Source organism: Gadus macrocephalus, chromosome 9, assembly GCF_031168955.1.
Source record: "Gadus macrocephalus chromosome 9, ASM3116895v1".
Taxonomy (NCBI): Eukaryota; Metazoa; Chordata; class Actinopteri; order Gadiformes; family Gadidae; genus Gadus; species Gadus macrocephalus.
Window position 1 is genome coordinate 15,656,485 of NC_082390.1, and position 25,168 is coordinate 15,681,652.

Consider the following 25,168-nt stretch of genomic DNA (forward strand, 5'->3'; position numbering starts at 1 on the left):
ACAAGTCTGTGGCAATAACAAAGACAATTTAATAACATAACACAGACAAAACAACCACTTTATTAATTAAACTGTAGTTAGATTGTCAGGGACGTTTTCATTAAATTGAAATGTTCTCAATAATGTATTATCAAAAACAGAATAAATAAATAAATATACTTTGTAATACGTTATTACTAAGGCAGTACAACACATGATGAAATAACCAACGTTAACATGCTTAACACCTCCATGTTTGAACTTGTATGACCAGGAGTACATTTCTTAAATGTCCTAATGATTATGTATGAGACTCGTTAGATGATTAAACAGAGCCCGATACGATCAGATGACAATAAACAAAGCAGCAGCTTTATTTTCCATGTTTTACTCATACATACAATTTTTCAAACAAACAACTTGTCCCGCAGTTCTGTTTAACCTTTTTTTGCATCTTTATTGCCTTCATGGCTGCTTAATTCCTTCACCCTTATATAATTGGTGCAAAAGTTGCTCAGTCTTGCTGTTACTTGGTAAAAAAAAAAATATATGAAAAAGAGGAAGACTTCAGGTCCGCGCATCCACAGACAGAGACCCACGATAATCAGGTTACAGTCAGGATGGTGTTGTTACTGTCCTGACTGAGGATGATGATGGGGAGAGCTGCTGTTGGTGGTGATGACGAAGGCCAAGTAATGGTCGTGAAAGTACATGGTCACTGCCAGGGGAGGTCCCAGCAGCAGACACAGCCACACCAGGCCATTGCCATAGTTCCCCGTGAAATATCGTCCGAGGAAAACAGTGACCAGAAGCTAGAAGTGGACACAATGCATTAATGGCTGATGCTGCCGGTGACCCCATGCCTTAAAGATTCTAGTTATTCACCATACAAATCTCACTTTGTCATTATTATTTAAAAAAAAAGTAATTTTAATATTAATTCAAATTCACAATCATATTTTCTTTGGGGACGTAGGCTTAATGTTCCTTTCTCATGGCCTTTGCAAATCCATTTCCGCCATTCATATAAAACAGAAAGCTATGTTGCTCTCTCACCTCAAATACCATTGTGAGAAAGATCCACATTCGACAGCTGTGAAGAGGTAGCGCAATCACATACTGTAAAAAAAAAAAGAAAAGAAAGGAAAGGCACTTCATCTATTCATTCCGTTTCCTGTTGCATATTTATACCCAATGAAAAAATAATATGAAGATTCTAAGCAGGATGCTGTCAATTATGCGTGTGGAGCAGAAGAAGCAGGGACGTACCTCACAGAGAACGGCAGACAACAGGAAGACCAATAACTCTGCTTGCCAGGGGCATACATTTGCCTCCACCAGCCGTGTGTACATATGTCTTGATGCATAAGAAGAAACAACATTGTAATCAATATTGAATACATCCCCAAAAAAATATGCCTATTATAATAAATATAATTGAATGCTAGTTAAACAATAACCTAGTTTCCTGTGTACCTGTAGCCCCATTTCTGAAAGGGAATGTTCCAGTTCCTCCAGAGGGTTATCAGAGACGAAGCGTTCCTGTACACATGACACTTGAGCCTTGATAACGTGCTACCTTACATGCTTAACAAAGATCCTGGAACAGTACACCAGGGGGATGCATACTGACCACCAGTCTCCATAAAAATGACGGTCCCCAAAGCGCAGGACCTCGGCACACAGGTTGAGGTAGGAATGGCACAAGAAGAACAGCAGAAGCCACAGGAAATGGGTGGGTGCCTGTTTGGATGAGGAATTAGTGTGTCACTGCTGGCAGCATTTTGGATTTTATGCTCACAGTATTTTCTTCAGTTTTGGTACTTTTATTTTATTCTTTTTCTGATGTGGCTTTCCCAACATGGGGCCTTTAAAACCACACATTTTTGGGTGTAGCCATAATGCATCATCCACCTTAATTATTCTAAAAGTAGAATTTTTATTTATTCTAACTGAAAAACTGATTGCTGATAAATACATACGCGATTCCAAAACCCTTCCATATATACCATACAATAACTAATTGAAAAAAATATAACACTACCAAGTACTTACCACAAGTCCAACCAAGTGCTCTACTCTCATTGTAAAGTCCATGGTCTATGCATGATAAAAGAGATGTTATTTCATTTAAAATTATATGATGTCATGAAGAAATACATACTATAACCAGCAAGTTTATAGTATAACAAGGTAAGTTATCACTTACGGAGAATGAATTTTCTGACCGCTGGAAGATGGGCTCAATCCACTAGAAGAGAACAACAGCACTCAGGCAGAGCTGAGGCAGAGTAAACACTGTACCCAGTGTTACCAGTAAGCAAATACAATACAATCATTCTCAATAATTGCCAATCAAGCATATAGACAGCCTACCTGCTGTACGATTCCAACCATGATCTGAATGAGAATCACCTGATGATATTGGGACATATGCAAAAAATTACATAGCTATCCATTCCATTTTAACAAGGAGAGAATATATTCAAACCGCATTCACAGAGTAGAAATCATGATGCAAATGATTATAATCAGAACCATATCTGCACCGATCCAGCAGTGTCTTTTTTTTATTTTATCAAGGATATGAGAAAATCCAACTCTGTTCCCATGGTATATTTAAAAATGTATACAATTGGCAGAAACAGAGTCGTCTGTAGTGGTTCTGGGCCTGGCTCACCATTTCCAGAAGCCTGTGCAGCAGATTGCTCATGCGAACCTTGGGACTACGGGGAAAGTCCCTCTGGTAGCAAAGAGTTGGGGCCAACAGAAAGTAGTAAAGGTCTGATGGATCAAGAGAAGGTTATCAGAAAATATATTATTTTGCTCTCGCTCTACCTGGATGTAGAGAACAAGGTTCTCTGGCTCAGTTTTATGACCCTGCTGTTAATCAAGTATCATGTTGTAAGCAATCTGCTTCACCTTTAAAAGTAAGATGTTCATCAGCTGATTTTGGCGAGCATGATTCATTCTTCTCTTCTTCTGTAAGTGTGAATAAATGTAAATTGTTGAAGAGATGATGAAGTTTCAACAGAGCCTCTAGTAGTGAAGACTGCAGGTGTTAAATACATTACCCTGTCTGTACCATCGATTTGTTTCGTGGTACGAATACAGCTTCAGGCCCAGCACAGTGTAGGACCACAGAGTGAAGAATGCACCTCCTAGTGGACAAAAAACAACAACTCACATGGGCATTTATTGATTGGCATGTGAATACCTTGTGAAAGTAGCAAAGACACAGAGCGTGAATATGTGGATAAATCAACACAAAAAAACACATTTATAGCATGGACATAAATAATAGCATAAGTTGACACAAAATACATCACATTTATAAAAAGAAAAAAGGATGCATTGTCACGATTAATAAGGACAATAACAAGATTCACATTTCATTTAACATATTTTGCTTGGCTAAACTAGTTAAAAGAACCACTTTAAATAAAAATATGATGTTTACCTGTTGATATTGTAGGGTAAAGCAGAGTTGGAAGAGCAGAAATCATCATAAGTAGTCCGAGGTTTGCTAGATGTAAACAATGAGCATGGCTAGAGGACAATTTCCCCTGAAAAAATAGAATTGAATGAATAAATGTGTTCTCTAAATACATGCAGTCTAAATAATATAGCTGTACAACCAGACATGCGTTGTTACCTTCTCTTGGGAATGTTCCAGAAGCAAAGCTGTTACAGCAAAAACGTTGGCAGCTGGAAGAAATAGGAAAATGAGAATCAGAGAATTCAGGTACCAGGAGGCCAAACTGAATATAAACCCAGTTCACAGCTCACAGGTGCATCCATCTGCTTCTTTATGCCTTTTAATAGCATTGGATATAATATATTCATCGCAATTTTTTCAATGAATCAAAATGAGTTTGAGGATCTGTGTGGAGCTAACAACATTTGTTAACATTTTTATTGAAACACTTTGGAGGACAAGAAAACTGAGATTGGTGTTGGATTGAGCAACCTGCCTCACCCAGGATAAGGTTCAAAGACGGCCAGTTGAGGTTATTTTCGGTCAGATGTTCCATTATCTTCTTCAAGTCTATCAAAAACCCATGTCTGACAAATAAGAGGGAAAATAATATTAAACTTTTTAGCTGTATTTACATTTTGTTTGTTTTTTGTGCGTGTGTGTGTTTGTGTGTAGGTGTGTAGGTGAGGTGTATGTGTGTGTAGTGTGTAGGTGTGTATGTGTGTGTTTCTGTTAAGTGTGTTGTTGTTAATGCAGTAGGGAGTGTTAAGCGTTTTGTGAACTTCTAGTGTAGCATGAGCCTTGTCACCAGTCTAACATCAGCTTTTAAACAAGCCTTGCCTTATCAGATTCCTAACATCTGACATAGCTATGGTAGACAGAGGTGGAAGAAAAGTGACTCTAGTGTGTGTGTGTGTGTGTGTGTGTGTGTGTGTGTGTGTGTGTGTGTGTGTGTGTGTGTGTGTGTGTGTGTGTGTGTGTGTGTGTGTACTCACTGTATAAAGTTTTCCAGAAACAAGTGAGCATGAGTCAACACCTGTAAATCAGAGACAAACATTTTTAAACGACTCTGGAAGATGGGCTCAATCCACAATGAGAGAACGACACCATTCAGGCAGAGTAAACACTGTACCAAGTGTTACCAGCTAGCTAGTAATGCATTTAGGTAAGCAATTACAATACAATCATTCTCAATAATTGCCAATCAAGCATATAGACAGCCTACAGAGGAAGGTAAAAGGAGTTGTTAGGAAGGTTTTAGTGAAAAGAAGTTCCAGTCTTCATCTTCTTAATGTTATATCAATAAATCAATTGCATAAGTCATTCAGAGTAATTATTGAAAGGATGCGTCAAAATTGCCACCAGGAGGATAATGATCCAGTTGAGAATGCCTCTGTAAGCTGTGAAGCGGCTGTCAGAGCTCAGCAGGGAGTCGTGGAGGCGATGGCAGCTGGATAAGAAAACCACAGACCGTCAGTCAGTGGGATGTGTTAATAGAAACAACACTTTCCACGCTCATTGCCACAGCACACATGATACAATTATTAATCAAGTGAATAAAGGAGAATAATTGATTAATTCAAGAAGACTACCACTGAATAATATATCTCGGCTACAATTGCAGTAGGGCTGGATATTGTCCATGGAACAAATAAGCATATGCCTTATTCAGCTAGTTTACATTTAGTCAAATTGTGATTAATATGATTTGGATTAATATTGTCCTTAATATTGCTGATGGAATTTATTATTTAAATGTTATAAAAGGTATGTCCTTCTCAAAACACGATACATAATCCAAACGCAACAGAAAAGGTGTAATTTCCTAAATTGTCACAACTCCCCAATGGCAGAACATTAGCAGGGAGAAACTTACCACAGCATGGCTTCATAAGGATGCTGTTGTTCTTGGGGGTTGGCATCAGGACCACAGGCATTTTGACAGAGACTTGCTATCTCTTCTTCGTCAGAAAAAGAAGTGCACACAGAAAGAAATCTCTTTCTGGCTGTATTAGCCATTTGTCGTTCTGATTAACGTTGCAGAACTAAACCAAAAACCTATGGTTTAGAAGAGTGGACAGCCAAGATAAATCTCATATTCCTAAAAAGGAGATTTGTATGCAAAGCATTTTTGCGGAGACAAAATACATGCAAATTACTTTATAGTCTACTAATTACACAAAAAAAAAAACATTATTTTGCTTTTTAACGCATTTGGGGTTTAATCCGATGATGTAGCCTATAATTTTGCTAACCTTGAAACTAAAAATGTCCGGACTAAGACGACACTTTACCGTGGGCCAATGTTTTGTTGAATGCAGAATAATGTCATCTGTAATAGAGTACAATTTCAAGCAACCCTATTGGTACCCGGAGCTAGCTTTTCCTCTCCGCCTAGCATCACACCGGTGCAGGTTGGTACCACAACAAAACGGCTCGTCCCAACCAGTGCTAACCACCCGATAAAATAATTGCTTCAATGCATATTCGCTCTCGTCTACTCCGCAGTTCACATGCGTATTTTCACGGCTCTAATCAGGTGCACTTGTACGCCTCTATAAAAAATGTTGCTTATTTTTTGCTCTATTTATCAGATACTCGTTAGAAAGCCCTCCTTCAACTTTAGTACGATACAAATTACTCAAAAACGTATTATAAAACATGTTTAATTTCTTATTTTATTACAAAAAAAGCCTAAGAACGTTCCATTCAAAATACATCTCCATGTTTGAAACACTAGCAAATATCTACCTAAAACAGCAGGCTAAAAGAAAACTGTAATGTGGCTTACATAGATTCATGAACATTATGAAGACACAGATTGCATTAATGAATGTCAAACATTCGCAGAAGAACAATAACTTGATCAGCTTTTGTTTGATTAATTTCAATTGGGTGAAACAAAGAACTCAAGTGGTGATCCTACAACAGTAGCCTATGCATGTTCAGTTGATGGTGAGGACATCACTCTGGATCTCATGGCTCAACTGGGTCTGGAGGTCACTCAGCTTCTTCTTCAGCACTGCCAGTGCCGACATGACGATGGTCTCTGGTCGCAGGGAGCCGCATGACTCCACGTTGTAAAAGAACCTGCCAGATCACACACACATTGAGATATTCGTAGATACATGATTTGTATTCAGCACATACACCAAATACAGACTGCATCAAGTATGTTATGGGAAATTAGAAAAGTAAGTTCTTATATATATACTTAAAAACATTAAGGCAGAAAAATGACCCAAACAGTAAGTAAACAAAGCCCCATACCTTTCTGGCTTTCCATTAGGTTCGTATGGGGCTTGCACCTCATCCTCCTCAATTTCTGAATATTCACTCTTTGGCCTAGGAAGAACACAACAAACATGGCAGCCAGGTTAGAAATCAATCATGTAGGTTCAAACACACAACCCTGCTGTATTATCGGACCCCTAACCCTCACAACCAGGGAAACAGAACTTACCATTCTTCAGGTCGAGGGAACACTGTGTGCCGCAGTGCATTGTCTGGGTCGTACTCAAAGGACACCCCTGCCGTGGGGTTCCACTTGGCGTGCTCCTTGCCAAACCCTTTCTTGGCGTAGGCTCTGAGTCGTAGCTCCTGGCCCTTACGAAGCTTAACTAGAAGAATGTCTGTGCAGGGTGTGAGATTTAGGGAAAGCGATTATAAAAAACAGATACATTAACTTAAAAGTTCTTCGGAAACTGCATTGATAGAAAATAAGATGTTGACCGCAAGAGGAAGGAAGGGGGGAGGGCCATACCGTCCTGTTCAACGTAGTCATTTGGGTCATTGTCTCTGCTCCTCGAAGTCACCTGAAAAGTTTCATTAGTTAGTAAAGTTAATAACAGAGTTCTCCACTTTCCAGGTTACATGAGAAATGGGCTCAAACCGATCTAATTAAGGCAGAGGCTATGCAGGAAGTCAGGCCCTTTAGTGTACCGTTAGTAAAAGGAACTCACTGGGATGACTCTGGGGTTGTTTGACAGGAGGTCCCGGGAGGTAACATGACGGGTCTGGTCCTCTGTGCATCGGACATCCAGCGTCAGCTCAACTGAACACTCGGGGCAAAAGTCATCGCAGGTGCAGTCCTACAGAATTTTGTACAATATTATTATCTTTTCTATTTCTTGCAAATGTATCTGAATCATACATTTCAGATCAAGTGGCGTTGTAAGCGGCTTGTAGTTTATCCAACAAACAGAATAGTAATACTTGCCCTCGAGTATTGCATTTTCTCCACAATGTCATCACTGGTGAGTGGAATAAGCCCTGAAAACACATGACATGTTGGTACACCGAAATTAAAAAAATACAATATGTTGATATCAAATCAGGTCAGAATACTTAATGGTACCTTTCTAATAATACAGGCAGTGACAGCCATAAGACAAAGCAAAATCTCTTAAGAACACATACCGACTCTATGGGCAATGAACTCGTCATGAAGTACAGATGAATTGGCATCTATCTGTATCCAGTCGATAGCTGAAATAAATAATGTAGGTCAGGATTCTGAGCTAATTTCAAAGACAGTGTCGTTAAATAACAAAATACTAGGGGTTCCTTTACCTATCGTTGCAACCTCAGACATAAACACTCGCCGGATAGAATTCGCGACCCTGGGTGAAAGAGTGAAAACATGTGTCGCTTATAAAGGATAAAGTATGATACGTGTAAGTTAAGTTACCTATTTAGCACGTTGACAAGTATTAAAGTGTATGTATAATGTTTATGAGTATATCAAGTGGCGATTGATATCAAGTAAAAACATTTGAGAACACAATGATTCTAGTAGTAACGTTACCACCGGACTACACAACACTTATATGGACGTTTTTGTTGTATACTTACGCCAAATCAGTGTTCTCTATGATAAACTTCACATTTTCGTCAGACAATTCTGTGATTTTCACAGTTGGCTGGTTAGCATACGGCATGTTTTCAGTTAAAATAGCTTGGGGATAAGATAAATCTGTACGAAACAATAAGTCCTATCAACACTACCGCTTCTGTAGGCTTGCAGGCCTAGCAAAACTATTTCCTGATCGCTGATTGGTCAGAGGATGTATACTCAGAGAGCGATTGGACGAAGGCAGAGGTGGGTGGGTTGATATTTATTACCATCCGGGTCAACAATTCTGTCAACGGATTTCAAAATAAAAGGTCTGCTATTTTATTGCACTTTTTTTGTTTACAATATTTAGGCACTTTCAAATACATTGAGGTGACAATGAATGTATGATGTATGAAATACACATAAAGAGGTTTTGAACTACTGAATAGTTTAATGAGTTCCAGAATGACTCAACAGTATATAATACATATTATATTATACAAACAGAATACAGCTTTCTGGGATGGAGAGATCAAGCACTGGCAGTTGAAATGTGCAGATTCTGCAACTGAAAATAAAACAATAAACATACGCCTTTTTTACTAATTAATAAACATATTTTTTAGCATAAATTGATAAGCCATATGTTTGAGTATGGTGAAACTTGGGTTGACAGGAGCCTTTAATATCATCTTCTCTGGTTCACTCCTGTTAGATTCTTCAGCTGTGGGAAAGGGAGTACACCATTTTCCCAATTAAATTAAAAGACACAAACCTCATCATAATTCACAGTAAGAAAAATACTTACTGTAATGGCAGCTCCCATTAATCCCTGCACCACTGCTTCCCCTGTGGACTGCACCTATAGAGCATATTTCACTTTAGGGACAAAATCTAAAATATATAGTTATTTAGCAGACTGGAATAGGATAACACTGGACCTGTTTGGCAGTGCCAGCCATGTTGACAACATCCTGAATGCGGTTTTCAAGGAAGGCCCAGGTATCCTGGTAGTCTGGGGAGGAGTCCTGAATCATCACCAACTCTGTGGTGTTATAGATGCCCGTTAGCGCTGCTCGTTTGGTGTACCAGTTCATCTACAAAAAACAACAACACATAAATATCATGGTTAAGGTGGCAATACAACAATAAAGTCTAATAAGAATGTAATCAGAGGATTTTAAACCAGACTGAAAACCTAATTTGACCTGGGTGGTGGCAGGTCGGATCATTTGGGGATGGTGCGGAAAGGAGAAGAGGGGTATGAGGGCCTTTGAATATTGATAGAGTTTTAAGAGAGGTTGATAACTATGGGCCTGGGACCAACTCACGTCTGTGGAGCGATCTCCAGCGTGGTACCAGATGTCGTCGATCAGGCAGGACAGGTGCTTCAGGCTGTCAGGGATGTTGTGTGGAAGGAGCAGGAGACTCATGGCCTAAAGGGACATTCCCAGTCATGGGATCAAACAGCCGGCAATACATTTTGAGAATATTCAGTGTTTCAAATGGACTATTATTTTTTTCAACTGAGATGCATGAAATTCCCCTACAATTTGCCTATTTATCACAATAGAATATTTTGTCGGCAATAATCTGGTGGAATACTGAATCAATAATTGTATTCAACTCTCTAGCTTTAATTATACCTACAAACCACTTCCTAAACATATATGGATATTGGGTTTAAATTTTACAGTATTCAACACAGACACCTGGAATTTTTTTATATCATATGTTCAATTTCGTAAAGTAAATTCCCATTCATATTAAGATGCCATGTGTTATCAATTTGACAACATACCTGAGGCCATGTTTCAATGTAGGGGATATGCATTCTCAATCTGGCCTCCACGGCATCCCTTAAGAACTCTGCAGTCTTCTTTTTTCTAAATCACAAAGTTGGCATGTAAAGAAATGTGTACTATTGATTCGAAAACCGGAAAGCAATACTGGATAGCATTGTAAACATATAACGTGCACATACTCAGCCTGGCCCAGCTGGACCTGGTTATGCTGTTCAGCTAGGGTCTCATTCAACTCTGCGTTGCACTGTGCAACGAAGTGCAGGACCAATTCTCCAGCCCCATTGTCAAACATACCAGTGGATGCAGAGGAGAGCCCAATGGTCTGAAACAGATGCAATAACAATGATTGAATGTATACATTTTGTATTAGTTCATTTGACTAATTTAATAAAAGTATATCGGGGCTGGGGGGCTTAACCATTGTGTTCACGAGACCAGTGATTCCAGCATTTCAGATGCAGCAGGAATGACGTGCCATTTTCTAAAGCAGTAAACTGAAAAAGCATCTTGCTGAACGCACTTGGACCGACTTCAACCATGACCCATAGTTACAGACTCAAGGAACCTCATCACCACTTAATAATTTGGGAATACCTACTGGCACCTTACAGGCAAGTGCAGGCCATCGTAGCTTCGCCTACGTAATTGGAAAAGGAGAGGTTCGCGTGTGCGCGCGCGCGTGCGTGCGTGCGTGTGTGTGTGTGTGTGTTTGGTTGTCTGCAATTTAACCTCACAACTAGAAGCCACAATCCTACACACTGCACCTCTAAGAGGAGGGTTTCCTTCAACATACCTCTGCACCAGCTGCAATGGCCTCCATTGACCACCCATATAGTGGGACAAACTCAAGTGCAGATGTTAGGATGCGAGTTTGAAGTTGTTCCTCCGTCTCATACTGTTCTTCCTGCTCCCCGCTCTGATCCTGGTAACTAAGCAACCAAGAACCACCAGCGGAGATTCAGCATATTTAAAGCAATGAGAGAAAATGTAATATAACTCTTTAGATAATATTTTAGCAATATGAGCACTGCAAACAACTTTGTAATGGAGTTTTGAATAAAAAGCTTGGCATTTTAAGTCAATATCTTAAAATTAACCATGACTATGTAGGGGCAAAATGTTAACACTTAAGACTATGAATATGGATAGGCCACTGACAAGTTTGTCTTAATATAAGGGTGAAAATGAATATTCATTGCATGTATATCATGTCTTGCCTAATGGAAACAATGTCAACAATTATTTCGATTGTTAAGTAAAAACGAAATGATAATGCCAAATTGCCAATACATTTCCCACTAAAATATTAGAGTTGGAATGCAGCAAAAAAAACGAAAGGTTATCTTATCTACAGTAGCATTCATTGTGAAACTGCATTCGTGACAACCTTTTATTTCCATCTCATCCATACCATAAACACAGTATGATGCTGACCTAGTGTTTGGCCTGGATCCTTCCTCTGCTGCCGCTGAAGCCTGTTGGAAAGCCTCAGTTGTGTCCTGCTCAGACTGGTACTGAGCATGGCTGGATGTGGAAGAGGAGCTGGTTGGAGAAGTTTTGTCATCTTTTGATCCATCCTGCAGTCGAACAGCAGCGCAGTGAAATCCTTTTCTCAGGTTGGCACACTGGGGATGGGTCGTTTTTGGTGCAGCCAACACTTAAGTCAGAATAATGAATAATGCAATTAGATAATATACATGGATGGCAATGGAGGTTATTAAGACGAAAAATAGCAATATCATATGATTCTGTCAACTAGTATTAAGAAAAAAAATCCCAGCGTAATTATCAGTATGTAAACAACTGATTTACTTGGGAAGACCGAAACGCCCCCCACTTGCTGGAAGCAGTTTAATATTGAGCCAGTCAACAACAGTTTCGAATATGTCAATTCGAAATAAGGTTAAATCAATGATTCTGTCAGTTTGAATGAACATTATGGCCAACAAACTCGTGTTTTATTCTGCCCTTCATGATCACCTTTTCCTAAATGTCAAGTGACATTGGTTAGGTAAGCAAACGACAAATGTTTTTCGGTTCAAACCACCTGTGCAACTCAAAAATTAAATCGTTGAATAAATCAAGGGGAGTTACTTCAGCTTAAAACAAAATGCTTGTATATTACCGCTGCCAAGGGCCCTGAATGCCCTTACACTCCGTAAACCTCGTACTAGCGCCGCCATATCTAGCTGCAGCGGACTGTTTAGAAAGTGTTGTGACGAATTTATTAAGCGACCCGCCGCATGTTGTGTACGTCATTGTTTTGAGCAATACAGACCACCTGACCGTCTTTTCGCATGTCCGCCGCGATCTGAATTTATTTCATTTTATTCAGAAGTAAGGGACCTAATAATGGTAAGAAAGGTTTTGAAGTCTTTAAACTCTATATACTATTCAGGTTGGAATCTGATGTGTTGTGTTGTGTATTTTTGGAGCAAGTGGTTTTCTGCGTCATGCTACTTGAGGTTTCGATGACTTTCACATATAACTACGCATTTGTTCTTTACAATACAGGGACTAAAATTAGATAATTTTCTATCAATTTATTTTTCCAAAGAACTCTCCAATGAACTGAAATGTTTACCAATTTCTAAAAACATCCATTGTGTTTATTTTTCTAGCTGTGGTTGTTTTTGGGCTGCATTGTGCAGTGTCATGGTTAGGTTGCGAACGTATTGGCATACCATACGAGTTGGTAATTGTACGTTTTATTCTTTTATTGATTAGATCTGTCTGAGATGTCAAACCAATACCTTTACTACGAACATCTTGTGGTAGAAATTAAGGAGTATATTCTATGGTAAACCATGATTATTATGAGGTCTGTGTGTCTAATAGTGGAGAAACACACGGGGCCTGGGTGTCTGGGTTCAGAACAGATGGTGCCCCTAAAAAGGAGCAGGACGCTACGGGGATAAGGCATGCTGACCTCAGCCTTGTGTTTTGGGCTATCTTTGTTGACCATTTGTTGTCTATTTGCTGACTGTTCAGGTTAAGATGGATTTATGACTGAATGGAGGCAGACACTTCAAGGAGAAGCTGCTCTGTTTGTGTGTATAAAAAGACGCCGCAGTCTGTGAACCGCAGTGACTTTGCAAACCCACTCAGGCTGTCGTCGTTGTTGTTTTTCTGCACGATAAAGTCTTTTGTCAATTCTTGCTCCGGACCCCTCGATTTCATTTCTCTCTCTCTCTCTTGAATTAGTCTAAGTGTTTTAAATCTCGATTAATCCACGACAATCTTTGTCTAACTACTTCTGCCACCACATTTATTTAATTGAAGCTGATGTTTGTACTCTAGAAGCCTAGAATGGACCTTGGCATCAAGGCAGGAGACAAGGTGCTCCTGGTGTGGAATCAACCATCATCCCCTTTGGCCCTCAAAGAGCTGGCGGAGAGTGTGGGTGCATTCATTGGAACCGATGGCAAAATATCAGTCGAGAATATGGAAATGCTGTTATCATGTGAGTGTTTCATTTTATATCATTACGCTATCATGTCAACCTTTTTTTTTATTATACACACCGACACACGCATATCAAACAATTATGTTTTGGTTATAATCTATCATGTGACAGAAATATTTCAATTTGATAATGCAAAGGAACAATCAATTCCATGAATCTGATGGCCTAAAGCTTTAATTCTTGTCTTTCTTCCCTCCAGCCTCCCATAGACCTTCCTCCTATGACTGGGTCCTCTCCTGCCTTCTCACTGACAGCTCGTCTGTCCACAGCTCAGAAACGCTGGCGGAAATGGCCCGGGTTCTCAAGCCCGGCGGGAAGCTCATTATGGAGGAGCCGGTCACAGGTGAGATCTACATAAGATCCACCCATCCGTCCCGAGGAAAGGACCTCTGAATCTGATATTTAAGTAGACATTGAATAGTGAACCCAGAACCTTTGGGCTCTTGGTCAAACACCCTATCCACTCATCAGTCTGCAACCTACTGTATCTCTTTGTTTGTTTCTTTTTATTTACCTGGCTCTGTTTCTCATTTTATCTTTACCGCAACTCCTCTTTCTGTCTGTAACAGGAACTAATGGATACAGTGTGAGGACTGCTGAGAAACTGGCATCTGTCCTGAAGCTGTCAGGCTTGACGTCTGTTGCAGAGGTCTGTGTCTGGAGTGTCAATCATAATTCTAGAACATTGTACGCAAGAAACCCTTTTCCATGACTTCATAATCCAACTTACTTATTCTTGAGCCGTCGGTTTGTTGTGCAGATGGGTAAAGCAGAGATGAGTCCAGACGCACTGAGCTCTCTCAGGAGCAGCACTGGCTACCAGGGGAACTCCCTGCTCAGGGCCCGCATGTCGGCCGCCAAGCCAGACTTTGAAGTGGGCTCGTCGAGCCAGCTCAAACTCTCTTTTGGGAAGAAGACGCCTAAGCCAGGTAGATTTTAAAATTGTACTTTATGCGTTATTTCAGCTAATTTGTGTGTGTGTGTGTGTGGTATAAAATGTGACCGGGCTATTGGGTCAACTGTGTTGTTTTAGCCGAGAAACCAGCCCTTGATCCCAATGCTGCCAAAATGTGGACCCTCTCAGCCAATGACATGGACGATGAGGCTGTGGTAAGTAAACTGGATGTGCTCCAAAGTCTTCAAAAAAGAAAGAAAAATGTTAACTCGTACAATTAACGCATGCTGTAAGAAATATGAATGTATGTCTGTGTATATATATTTGACATATATATATATACACATACCCTTTTATTTTCTTCAGTTTGTCTATGGGACACATGCTGTATATAGGTCTGTTTCTATGGGACACGTACCGTGTATAAGTATGTGTCTATGGAACACATCCTGTATATAGGTATGTGCAGTGTACAAGAAGCCCTTCAAATCCTCAAAACAGCAATTATTCACAAAAATCTTCTAGATGTAGCTCTTAATTACATATACAATTTTAAGAGCTTTGAAGATAATAGAGGACACACCCGTAAACTAGGGCTCTGAAGCAGATGAGGGATGGCAAGGCCTGCTTGTGGGAAATGGCACAGGACATAACCCCCCACCTTGAGTCTTGCCTTGGGACGGGTGGGCGGGCGGGCTCTCCACTGGGCCCTGGTCTGACTTTAGAGCACTGGTTCTGGCTCCTGACCAAGCACTTACTTGTGTTCAGGACTTGGTGGATTCTGACACTCTGCTGGATGAAGAGGACCTAAAGAAACCAGAGGCCTCCTCCCTCCGAGCCACTTGTGGAGATGGGGCTGCCAAAAAGAAGAAAGCCTGCAAAGACTGGTTAGAAGAACAACAACCTTAAATACTGCAAAGCAACACATCCTTCCCCCCTACAGTTTGATTCATGAATTACCTAAGCCGTTATTACACAGTAACTCCAGTTTCAAATTGGCATTGAATAGCCCCAGTATAATGGTATTATTTTTTTTTTTTTCCTGTAAGATAACCTACCATTTCCTCTTGAGAGCTACAGAGTTGAGCAGCAGCGAGCCATGCATTCATGAATATGTAGGTTAATTAACCATTTGTTTGTTTGTGTGCAGCTCGTGCGGCTTGGCTGAGGAATTGGAGCAGGACACCAAAGGAGTGCAGAAGGCCAGCCTACCAAAGTCTGCCTGTGGAAGTGTACGTAGCTTTGAGTTGGCGCATTTAGCAGATGCTTTTTGTAAATGATCAACAAAACCGATACAGAACCTGGTGTTTATGAAACGATAGGCCCTTGTTGTAAATGTAAGGACTTGTCGTTTACCTGTGCCATGTTCAAAGTGTTGCTTTTGTAATCTCCATATTGACATCTGATGTATTGTTTTTCAGTGTTACCTGGGTGATGCGTTCCGCTGTGCTAGCTGCCCACATATGGGTAAGCCAGCCTTCAAGCCAGGAGAGAAGATCGTGCTAGACAACAATACCCTGACCGATGCTTAAAGACCCAGAACCATAAACAAGAAACACAACTTGTTGCACCAAACCCATTTCTGACCTCTAGGTTACATTCCGCCACTTACATGAAAAGCAGTGTTGGTTTAGGGAGAAAATTATTGACATGGATGGCATTTGAATTGACAATTGATCAATTCTAAGTTAATGACCAATGCTTAAAATCGAGTTCACTTACGCACCTACTCTGAAGGTCCACTCAGTGTGGAGCTGCAAGGGTCGGGTAAATCACAATAGTACATCTAATCAGTCACGTCAACTGTTTGTTATTGAAGGATGTCAAGGTTTTTCTGATTTAGTTAGCATTTGTGTCACTTTAATAAAAAATCCTTTACAGATGCTGGCTCTAAATGAAGTTAGTCAAGTCAATCATTACCTTAATGAGAGCACCCAAATTTGAATTTTCAAGCTTCATGTATATTTGTCTGTATAGATGAAAATTTTGGCAAAATAATAAATGCACATGATTTGAATGAGGTTTATTGTAATGTAAAGCAAACAATCTTTTCATAAATACGGTAAAATGTTACAAAAAAGGTACATTCATTAACAATTGTTGAACTAATGTATAGATAGGAACGCCATAAGCAAAGATTACTAGACCATTAATTAAGATAATGCTTATTATTTCATTAACTTATATTAAATGGTTAATTAATGTACTTGGTAAAGTGTTACCATACCTTTTTGTATTTGTAGTAGTTTGACTTAACCATGATCGAATTTCACCATGAATTGACAGCTTCTATTCTTTGAGAATGGTTAACCTTGAATACCTTTTAGTTCAGCAAAAATAAGTAGGCAGGACATTCCGCTCAAACGCTAGCAATAAAAAAATTGTCTTATCCCACATTTTTGGATTTTCTATCAATAGAAAGATTTCAGTTTGTCTTGTTCTCGGTTGTATGATGAACTCGCTATAATCCCAGCACTAATAATCCCAGAATAAGCAGAAGCAAATCCAAAATACAGTAGGCACAAAACGGGTCACCAGATGGGCGTCACCATCGTGAATGACATGTAAAAATAGGGTTTGAATTATAGTTCACATCTTCAGCATCCGTATCACGCTGAATCAGAGGCAACGTTGAACTCCATACTGATGTCTCCTGAGCTGGGTTCAAAGGTGAAACTGTAAGACACTTTGCCGCCGCCGCCGTCTTCCCCCAGGCTTTGTCGCGGCGACGGGAAAAAGTAGACGCCCTGTTTTCTGTGACGACTCCACTCGCAAGCACCCTGCGGGGACGGCATACAGTGCATCCATATAAAGACTCTACGCAGCAATCGTAACTGGAATCACGGCAGACGAAAGCAAAAGTAAACCGGGGAATGCAGATCAAAAGAACATGAACTCTTAACTCAACAAATGTTATATATTAGGAAAAGTGAAAGAGAGAGACCATACACAGATGAGAAGAGGTTTGGTTTCTGCTTACCTGCTCCCCAACATCTCCTGAGAGACCCATGCTGATGGTGACTTCCTCGGTCAGCTGGTACTCCATCCATATGGCAACGCCGTGGCAAGAGCCACTCCTGGAAGGACAACCAGAATGCAAGCAATGAAATGCGACGGTCACTTAAGAATACGATTATTATACATTAGAGCTTTTAAGATCAAGATATTGTAGGATGTAAAAAATATGGGAGACAAGAGGCCAGTGAGATATAACTATCGGAACTTGAAGACTGTTTAGCAACTTGAATAATATAGCATTTACCACCACGCATATTCTAACTCTTGGGAGTTCAGTATGTAATTATGGAGTCCAAGCCTCCACGAGATCAAGTGTACCTGACAAAGGGGAAGAAGCCCTGAGCGTTGATTGGCTGCTCAGGGACACACTGCGTGAAGTCAAAGGTCATGACGGCAGTGGGCAGGGTCAAAGCTCGGCACGGGTATTCCCACAACGGGTGGGGCTCCGCCTCACGGGACTCACGGAAATCCAGAGACCGCTGAAGGCCGAGAGACGGAAATTTGAATTATTTCAAAAACTGAACAAAGTAGGCAAGACAGAAAAAGAATAATCCAATGAAAGTTATTGATTTCATAGAGGTAAGCAAATGACTTCAAGGGGTTACCTGAACCATCTGGTCCATGGGCGACACGTCGAACCCTTCGCACGCTCCACAAGGGGCTCGTATCCTCCAAAGATCCTAGAGGGACAACGATTAAAACAGCGTTTTGCATCATCTCCCCCGTCTGAACGACGATACTCCAAACTCCATGCATGGGGATACAGAGGGTAATCATTCATCATAGGCACCCATACTGCTAAACACAATACAAAATAAGTAGGCAACTTGTCCCTTATTTGACTGCGATGCAAAAGGGAATTTCTGAATGGAAATGTGTGAAATGAACATGCAGTCAATCTCAAGTAAAAAAACATGAACACCGTAAAGTTCGAACCAATAGGGGTAGAACCATGCGGCCAATGAGGGCCTACACCTGCGCGCACCTGGCCAATCAAACCAAGAGCCGCAGCTCTGGAGGGTCCGAGTGCGGCCTCACCTGGAACTCCACGGCGGCGGCGCGCAGTGTGGCCGAGCGGGGCAGGATGGCGGCCCCCGGACGCAGGAGCTTGGCCAGCGCCGTCCGGCAGTACCAGAAGAACAGCGAGTGCCACGGCAGCAGGCTGGTGCTGTAGTAAGGCTCCCCCATCAGGACGGAGATCTGGGGGGGGGGGGGGGGTCACAACAAGGTATGAGCATGGAACTGAAGACGCCGCAGCTTGCTGCCGGATCAGGGCGGACGGAGGGGAGTTTAAGGTGCTGGGGTCAGGGCTCAGGGGGTCACCTGTTGTCCCCCCAGGTCGTTGCTGCTGAGCTGGTCGGCTCTGATCTCCAGGAGCTCCATGCCGCCTTTCATGGAGTTGGCCTCCAACACCTGCAGAGCACAATGTGGAAGGATGGATTGGTGTATTGCCATATTGGTGTACACATGATGACATAGATGTCCACTGATACGCTTAATATGAACGGCAATGCAATCAAGATGAGATTTACATGTATGTGTGTATGCATGTACATTTACCTGTTCAATAACCCGTTTAGACATTCTAGAACTTTCCAAACCGAAGACCTGAATGAAAGGACAGACAAATGCAGCGAATACTGTAAGCTCATGGTTTATTCAGACAATATGCAATTCAAATGCTGGAACTAAGAGTCAAAATAAAACTAAGGACAAGTGTCTCACCTTTTTGGCCCCGAGCATGTGAGCAAAGACGGGCAGCAGGCTTCCATCGCTAACGCTCAGGCAGACGCTGTCTACATCCAAAACCTACACACGAAACAGACCCGGCATGATACAATGGCCCACAGCGTGGCATCGTGGGGTCCCATTAAGCCAGCCCGGCCCCCCCCCCCCCACCCGAGCCCTGCTACATACGCTGCGCAGCGCTCTGACGTAGCTCTCCGTGCGACGGCCGTCATTGAGCTCTCCGAAGCGTGGGCGGTTCCACACCAGGTGGGCGTGGCAGGTACAACATGGCCGGCACAGCGGGGGCTCCTTCAGTCCCACCTGTTGGCTGAGGAAGGAGAGGGCAAACCCCGGGGTCACAACAAGCTGCTGCCGGATCAGGCAGGGGACACATACATCACGCATGCATGCGTGCATAGAGATTTGGACCACTTTTGTAATCATTTCTTTGTTTACTGGAGAGACGGTGACAAAACAGTGGTCAGAGGAATGCAGCGTTGACCCACAGCAGAGGAGGGAACCAGATGTGGGTACCTGTCTGTCTGCAGGCCGTACCACAGGCTGTAGTCGTCGTGGATGACTGTTAGGCTCAGCTCCTCCCCCTCCACAACACTCCTTTCGGTAGGCAGGAAGTAAACACTCTGCATCCAGTGGTCGCGCCACTAGAACCACACAGAACCACGACCCCACATTAGTTCCAATAAATTTGACCCGAACACTAGATAAAAGTCACGTGGAGCACATCGCTCATATCTTGGGTCGTCTGGTACTGGACGAAGTCCCCAAGACCAAATTGGCTGCCGCCGGGTATGCAATTGCCTTGACCTCTAAACTCAACACAACATCATGATTCCAGTTTAAAGGTTAGAAAAACATATTTTTTATTACTAAACACCACACCAAAAACAATACCAAGGTTTCCCCCTGTCGCACAAATGCTACCCCACTGTTAGCTAGCTAAGTAGGCAGGGATGTTTGCATGTTGTGCCTTATGTAATGCCATGTTTTCTCTGAGTGTGAGGATCATGTGCATGTGGCGGTGAGGGTCTGAACCCACCGGTGCGGCTTTGGGTTGAGGGTAGGTCCAGCTGGGAGCCATGCTGCAGACGATAGAGCCCTCGGGGTCCATGTCAATGTCCCACCAGGACAGAACCACCTGGGCCCTGCCGCTGGCCTGGGCTGGAAAGTGAGAGGTGTGGGACTGTGGAGCGCTGCTCACAGGCTTACTGAAGTCCAGACTGGTGGGGAGAGGAAACAACCAAGAGTGGGGCAGAGGGGACGACACAGGGGAATAATAAGGTTAATAACTAAAGAAAAAACTTAAAACTAAGAAGCCGAAAAAGTTGAAAAGGGCTTATAGAGAGCGTGTATAGAGTGTATAGAGAGCTTCTGTCTATACAATTCTCTGTACCTGTATTTGCAAGTATGTATGTACTAGGTGGAGTTTATTTTTCTCTATATTATTATTTAACCAAATATGTAACGCTTTTGCCTGTTCATTTGTATTTTTGAAAATAAAGATTTGATCGCAAAAAAAAAAAACAGCTTATGTAGAGCCTGCCCTCCTTCTCTCTGTCTCACCTGAACATGGTGCAGAGAGGGCCCAGGGGTGTGAACTGTTCAGGGGAGACCTGGCTGAGCTGGATGTCGCAGACAGAGTGGGCCCCGGCGCACTGCGTCACGGCAGGGGGCGGGGCCAGGCGGGCCCCCTCCACCATCACGGGCTGCAGCTGGCCCCAGCTCCACAGCAGCTCAGACTCCACCAGCTGAGAGTAGACGGTGGCCCGGTGTGGCACGGCCTCACAGCCCTCCTGTAGGGGGCGGTAAAGAGACAATTCGAGCGGAAGAATGGAGCAAATGGGGTCTAAAGAAGACCCTTTCGGCTCGGACTCCAACCCCCTGAATAGGTGATCCTTCCCCAAAAGGACATTGCAGACGGCGATTGCTCTATGCAACCCTTCCTGATGAATGGGATAAAAAGACACACACACACACACACACATACCTGCACCAGATTCTGGTGTGCGTGTTCGTAGCTAGGCAACGCGCCCTCGCCAATCAGCTCAGTGTCAAAGAGCTCTGTGACCAAGATGTTAGCCCTCGTCTGCATGTCCCCGTCTGTCAAAAGACAAACATTATTTTAGTTAGTTAAAACTTATCTTTTTTAGGCAGAGAAATAACTGCACGTATAAGCCAGCTACATAGCCGTAGCAGTCTGTGGGTGGGCATCATGTCTGACCTGGCCCCACAGTGACTTCTGTGGAGTGCTTGTTAATGATCTTCATGCGGTCGGAGAAGCCGTTTTTTTCCACAATGCACTTTGCTGCCTCGGCCATGGGCTTGAACACCTGAAAACAAAAATAACAAAATAGATCGGTAGTAGCTTCATATCAATAAGCTACAACTGATTAAGATTGGCAAAGAGGAGAACCTCAAGGATGTGTTAAATTAATTAAAACAAACGTAATACATTGCATTGTGAATATTATATAAAGAGCAGAAGCAGGTTTCTAAACTTTTGGGGATTATTGGGGAGATTTAATTTGAAGATATAAAGCTCCTTAATGCATTCAAGCACTGTGGCGTAAACTTTATGTAATAGTGCTTTATAACACTGAATGTTTTGGTGTTAAAAATAACCATTGGTTCGGCTAAACATTTATTGGGAAAGGAGCTTTCAGCAATAAGCAAAGAGGAGCCTGTTGCAAATTCTGGTGTGGTCCCTGGTCACAAAGAAGGTTATAATCTGTAGCTTATTATAGACCTATACTCAAACACTAGCATTTCCTTACAATATTATAGAAATGCTATAATTGCATTAAACTATAATGGCATATATTATAGAGGGCTTTTTCTTTAGAAATGTCTGGCTCATGTTTGTCTTACCTCTACGGCGTAGCAGAAATCTGCCCCCGCTGTGAGTGCCATCATGGAGAGCAGGCCCGTGCCCGTTCCGATGTCCAGAACCGTCGCCTTCTCACCACGAGCCTTCACTCTGGCCACAGCTGCACGGATACCCGCGTAATATTTCTGGTTCTGGAATAGAGAGAGGGCAAAGCGTTATTAGGTGAACGGCACAGATTAACTGACCAAGTAGGGTGTGTCCCAGGAATGAATTAAGTGGATTATTATTAATCAATTTTAAACAGTTCTAGAGGATAACCTATGTTTTAATGTGTCTGGTGGGAGAAGCCCTCCTAATGTCACTTTTGTAGATTTAGCAAAAAATTACCCTCCAGAGTCAATGAAAAGCCCACGGTGCATCTCCGCGGCAGCAGGTCAAACATTTAAAAAAGATGTGCAGCTTCAGGTAGCAGAGTGGCAATGAGCATGACACTATGTATGAGCCTGCCCCTGAGAAAGGGACTCCATTCCACTGTGATTACTGGAGTTGCATTTTCACCCAAAAGTTAGCACTAAAAGACATACTCATAGAGATTATACTATTTGGATGCCCAGGATAAATGATAGATCATCATGAATGAGTGGAGGTGTACTGTGTCTGCCTAATGTGTGTGATTAATCCTGTGTGCATCACATTCAAGGTCTGTTGAATGCTGAATGGGATCCACAGACTGAGGAATGGATAGGACATTCAAACCAGCTCAGCAAACTCACCCGATCGGTATCATGAAGCATATCAGCATAACTGGACCTGATACAAGAAAAAGATACAAGTTACAATTATTGATTTTGTAAGTGTATGGCCCATCCTAATGACTTGGCATCAATGACTTACTAAGCCAGTGCATTGTCCAAAATAAATCCCAGATGTATTGACATTATTCTAAAAGCATGATAGTATTTTTTATTAAGGGGCAATGTAAATGTATACTGTGCTATCTTAAGATATGAAGTGAACTGATTGACCAACAGAGCAAACATAGTTGGCTTTCTGTAATACAATAACAATCATAAAACGTATGGTAACACACGGCAGCTAAATTAAATGTTTATTTGTGCTAATAATGCTATGCTCCCCATTGCAACCTGCCTTGCTATCTCTTGATGATAGTCGTATTCCTCACTCTCCTCCACCCAATCTAGGGCACCCGTAGTTGGGTTCGCTCGTCCACAGAATGTCTTCATTTTTTCATAGATTCCCAATATATGATCACCGGTTAACTGTGTGACTTTAGTTTATGACAAGCTTATACGTCCAATTACTACCGCGGTACTGTAGTTTACTTTACAGAAGCATTGCCTACAAGGGGGCAGACATTTTCACCGACAGCGTCACACGTTGTTCTGATCACGTGGTCAATGGAACACGTGACAAAACTGTTACCCTGCTACCAGAGCTTTATAGAGAGAGAGATTATATATACCACTCTGCCTGCTACCAATCAGTCCTATAATGTCTCGCTGCGGCTTGTAGGACATGGACATCCAACGTCCAAATACTGTCACGTGATTCCACTTGCCACCACATGCATTTGTGAAATTAGTTTTTGATGGGTCCAAGGTCCAGGGATGTTACTAGGTTTCATAAACATCCGGGGCTTAGCCCAGATGGAAAATGAAAATGCCAAAATGATTTCTATGCATTATTTTTTTTCATAATGCTTCACCTAAATAAACAAAATGGGCAGTTTATTATAGCTTAAAATAGCTACCTGACTGCTGTGCTGCTTATCCCCAAATGTCTAAAGTTCCATTCAAGTTATTTCAGAGTAAAATTAATACAAGTGAGACAGACTTTACACACACATCTGACTGGGGAAAGGATAGTTAATTCACTTGAGGTGGTAAAAGGGTTATGTTTTTAAACTGTTTATTCTCTTGCCAGAAGGACTATCGAGACTAGGCTAGTACTTAAATAATTATAAATATTTTTACTTTTAACCCAACAATTATATTCGGGCTAATTAAACACAGGGTCTGTGACTGTCCCAGGGGAAAAAATACTATAGTTTACTACAGCATTTACTACAGTATACTATAATATACTACAATATAGTGTGGGATTTACTATAGTAATTTTCCAGACATTGTAGTGTACTATGGTAAATACTATAGTAAGTTACTACACAGTGTAGTATACTATAGATTATTATACTATACTACAATATAGTGTGGGATTTACTATAGTAATTTTCCAGACATTGTAGTGTACTATGGTAATTACTATAGTAAGTTACTACACAGTGTAGTATACTATAGATTACTATACTATACTACAATATAGTGTGGGATTTACTATAGTAATTTTCCAGACATTGTAGTGTACTATGGTAAATACTATAGTAAGTTTCTACAAAGTGTAATATACTATAGATTACAATACTATACTACAATATAGTGTGGGATTTACTATAGTAATTTTCCAGACATTGTATTGTACTATGGTGAATACTATAGTAAGTCACTACAAAGTGTAGTACAGTATAGATTACTATAGTTAACTATAATATACTTTTAAATATATATTTTCATTATTCTGTAATTTGTCCTAAAATGAATATGTGAAACATAAGCCAAATATTTGTATTATGTGGAGATTTTATTGTAGAAACATAAACCACACATAAATATAAAACATAATGCACAACATGCATAGGCTACAACAGCCAGAATAGAATAACAATGAAAGAGTACAATTGAAGCCTTACTAACTTTAAACATTTTCTAATACAGGCATCTTGATAAGAATAATTGACTCATCGTGTACGTAGCAAAAGCATTTGCACAAAATATCATTAGGTTTGCAAAGAAGTATTTCATGGGTCTTTCTGAACTTCACAATTTGCTTAGCAGTATTCACCTTAGCGAAATCATCATAGATTCTTAATTGTCTGGAATCCTTTTTGCATGCCGATAAGCAACCACAATTGAGCTTACAAAGTAGTATGGATTTAATGCTACCATGCTCTCCGTTTTTTAGAGCCACACAAGAATTATTGCGTTTAAAATTTGCTGCATACATTTCCGTGGTGTATAAAGTGTGGTGGATGAAACATCT

At 41.3% G+C, this 25,168-nt stretch overlaps 5 protein-coding genes across 6 annotated transcripts; 1 reads left to right on the top strand and 4 right to left on the bottom strand.

The window, feature by feature from the left end:
* Positions 1–9: 9 nt before the first annotated feature.
* LOC132464643 (diacylglycerol O-acyltransferase 1-like) lies at positions 10–6,023 on the bottom strand. The gene is made up of 17 exons (XM_060061138.1): positions 5,334–6,023; positions 4,820–4,907; positions 4,453–4,493; positions 3,959–4,044; positions 3,635–3,687; positions 3,440–3,545; positions 3,054–3,140; positions 2,902–2,961; positions 2,660–2,763; positions 2,356–2,394; positions 2,189–2,230; positions 2,035–2,079; positions 1,613–1,722; positions 1,456–1,521; positions 1,249–1,336; positions 1,036–1,098; positions 10–791 (listed from the first exon to the last, which is right to left on the bottom strand). Exons 1-17 carry the CDS (start codon positions 5,474–5,476, stop codon positions 609–611), a joined length of 1,404 nt encoding a protein of 467 aa, XP_059917121.1. The 5' UTR covers positions 5,477–6,023; the 3' UTR covers positions 10–608.
* Positions 6,024–6,117: 94 nt separating this feature from the next.
* On the bottom strand, positions 6,118–8,536 carry polr2c (RNA polymerase II subunit C). Its single transcript, XM_060061142.1, has 9 exons — positions 8,312–8,536; positions 8,030–8,079; positions 7,877–7,945; positions 7,677–7,729; positions 7,420–7,548; positions 7,221–7,272; positions 6,921–7,089; positions 6,728–6,802; positions 6,118–6,547 (listed from the first exon to the last, which is right to left on the bottom strand). The coding sequence occupies exons 1-9, from the start codon at positions 8,395–8,397 to the stop codon at positions 6,403–6,405; spliced, it is 828 nt and encodes a 275-aa protein (XP_059917125.1). The 5' UTR covers positions 8,398–8,536; the 3' UTR covers positions 6,118–6,402.
* Positions 8,537–8,725: 189 nt separating this feature from the next.
* Positions 8,726–12,348, bottom strand: coq9 (coenzyme Q9 homolog (S. cerevisiae)). The gene is made up of 9 exons (XM_060061139.1): positions 12,225–12,348; positions 11,534–11,756; positions 10,893–11,028; positions 10,279–10,421; positions 10,096–10,180; positions 9,626–9,730; positions 9,236–9,391; positions 9,103–9,156; positions 8,726–9,018 (listed from the first exon to the last, which is right to left on the bottom strand). The coding sequence occupies exons 1-9, from the start codon at positions 12,280–12,282 to the stop codon at positions 8,983–8,985; spliced, it is 996 nt and encodes a 331-aa protein (XP_059917122.1). The 5' UTR covers positions 12,283–12,348; the 3' UTR covers positions 8,726–8,982.
* Positions 12,318–16,477, top strand: ciapin1 (cytokine induced apoptosis inhibitor 1). 2 transcript variants are annotated; one of them, XM_060061140.1, is made up of 9 exons: positions 12,318–12,454; positions 13,400–13,562; positions 13,765–13,908; positions 14,135–14,214; positions 14,326–14,494; positions 14,599–14,675; positions 15,229–15,347; positions 15,611–15,692; positions 15,882–16,477. In XM_060061140.1, exons 1-9 carry the CDS (start codon positions 12,452–12,454, stop codon positions 15,990–15,992), a joined length of 948 nt encoding a protein of 315 aa, XP_059917123.1. In that variant the 5' UTR covers positions 12,318–12,451; the 3' UTR covers positions 15,993–16,477. The 2 variants fall into 2 exon arrangements, with proteins under 2 accessions (XP_059917123.1, XP_059917124.1); XM_060061141.1 differs by lacking the exon at positions 12,318–12,454 and having other exon boundaries at positions 13,382–13,562.
* On the bottom strand, positions 16,469–23,466 carry prmt7 (protein arginine methyltransferase 7). The gene is made up of 17 exons (XM_060061136.1): positions 23,201–23,466; positions 22,825–22,861; positions 22,093–22,242; positions 21,446–21,554; positions 21,212–21,324; positions 20,788–21,017; positions 20,264–20,444; positions 19,741–19,868; positions 19,396–19,534; positions 19,204–19,287; positions 19,039–19,086; positions 18,802–18,891; positions 18,517–18,678; positions 18,084–18,158; positions 17,797–17,957; positions 17,441–17,537; positions 16,469–17,240 (listed from the first exon to the last, which is right to left on the bottom strand). The coding sequence occupies exons 1-17, from the start codon at positions 23,293–23,295 to the stop codon at positions 17,070–17,072; spliced, it is 2,070 nt and encodes a 689-aa protein (XP_059917119.1). The 5' UTR covers positions 23,296–23,466; the 3' UTR covers positions 16,469–17,069.
* Between the last annotated feature and the right edge of the window lie 1,702 nt (positions 23,467–25,168).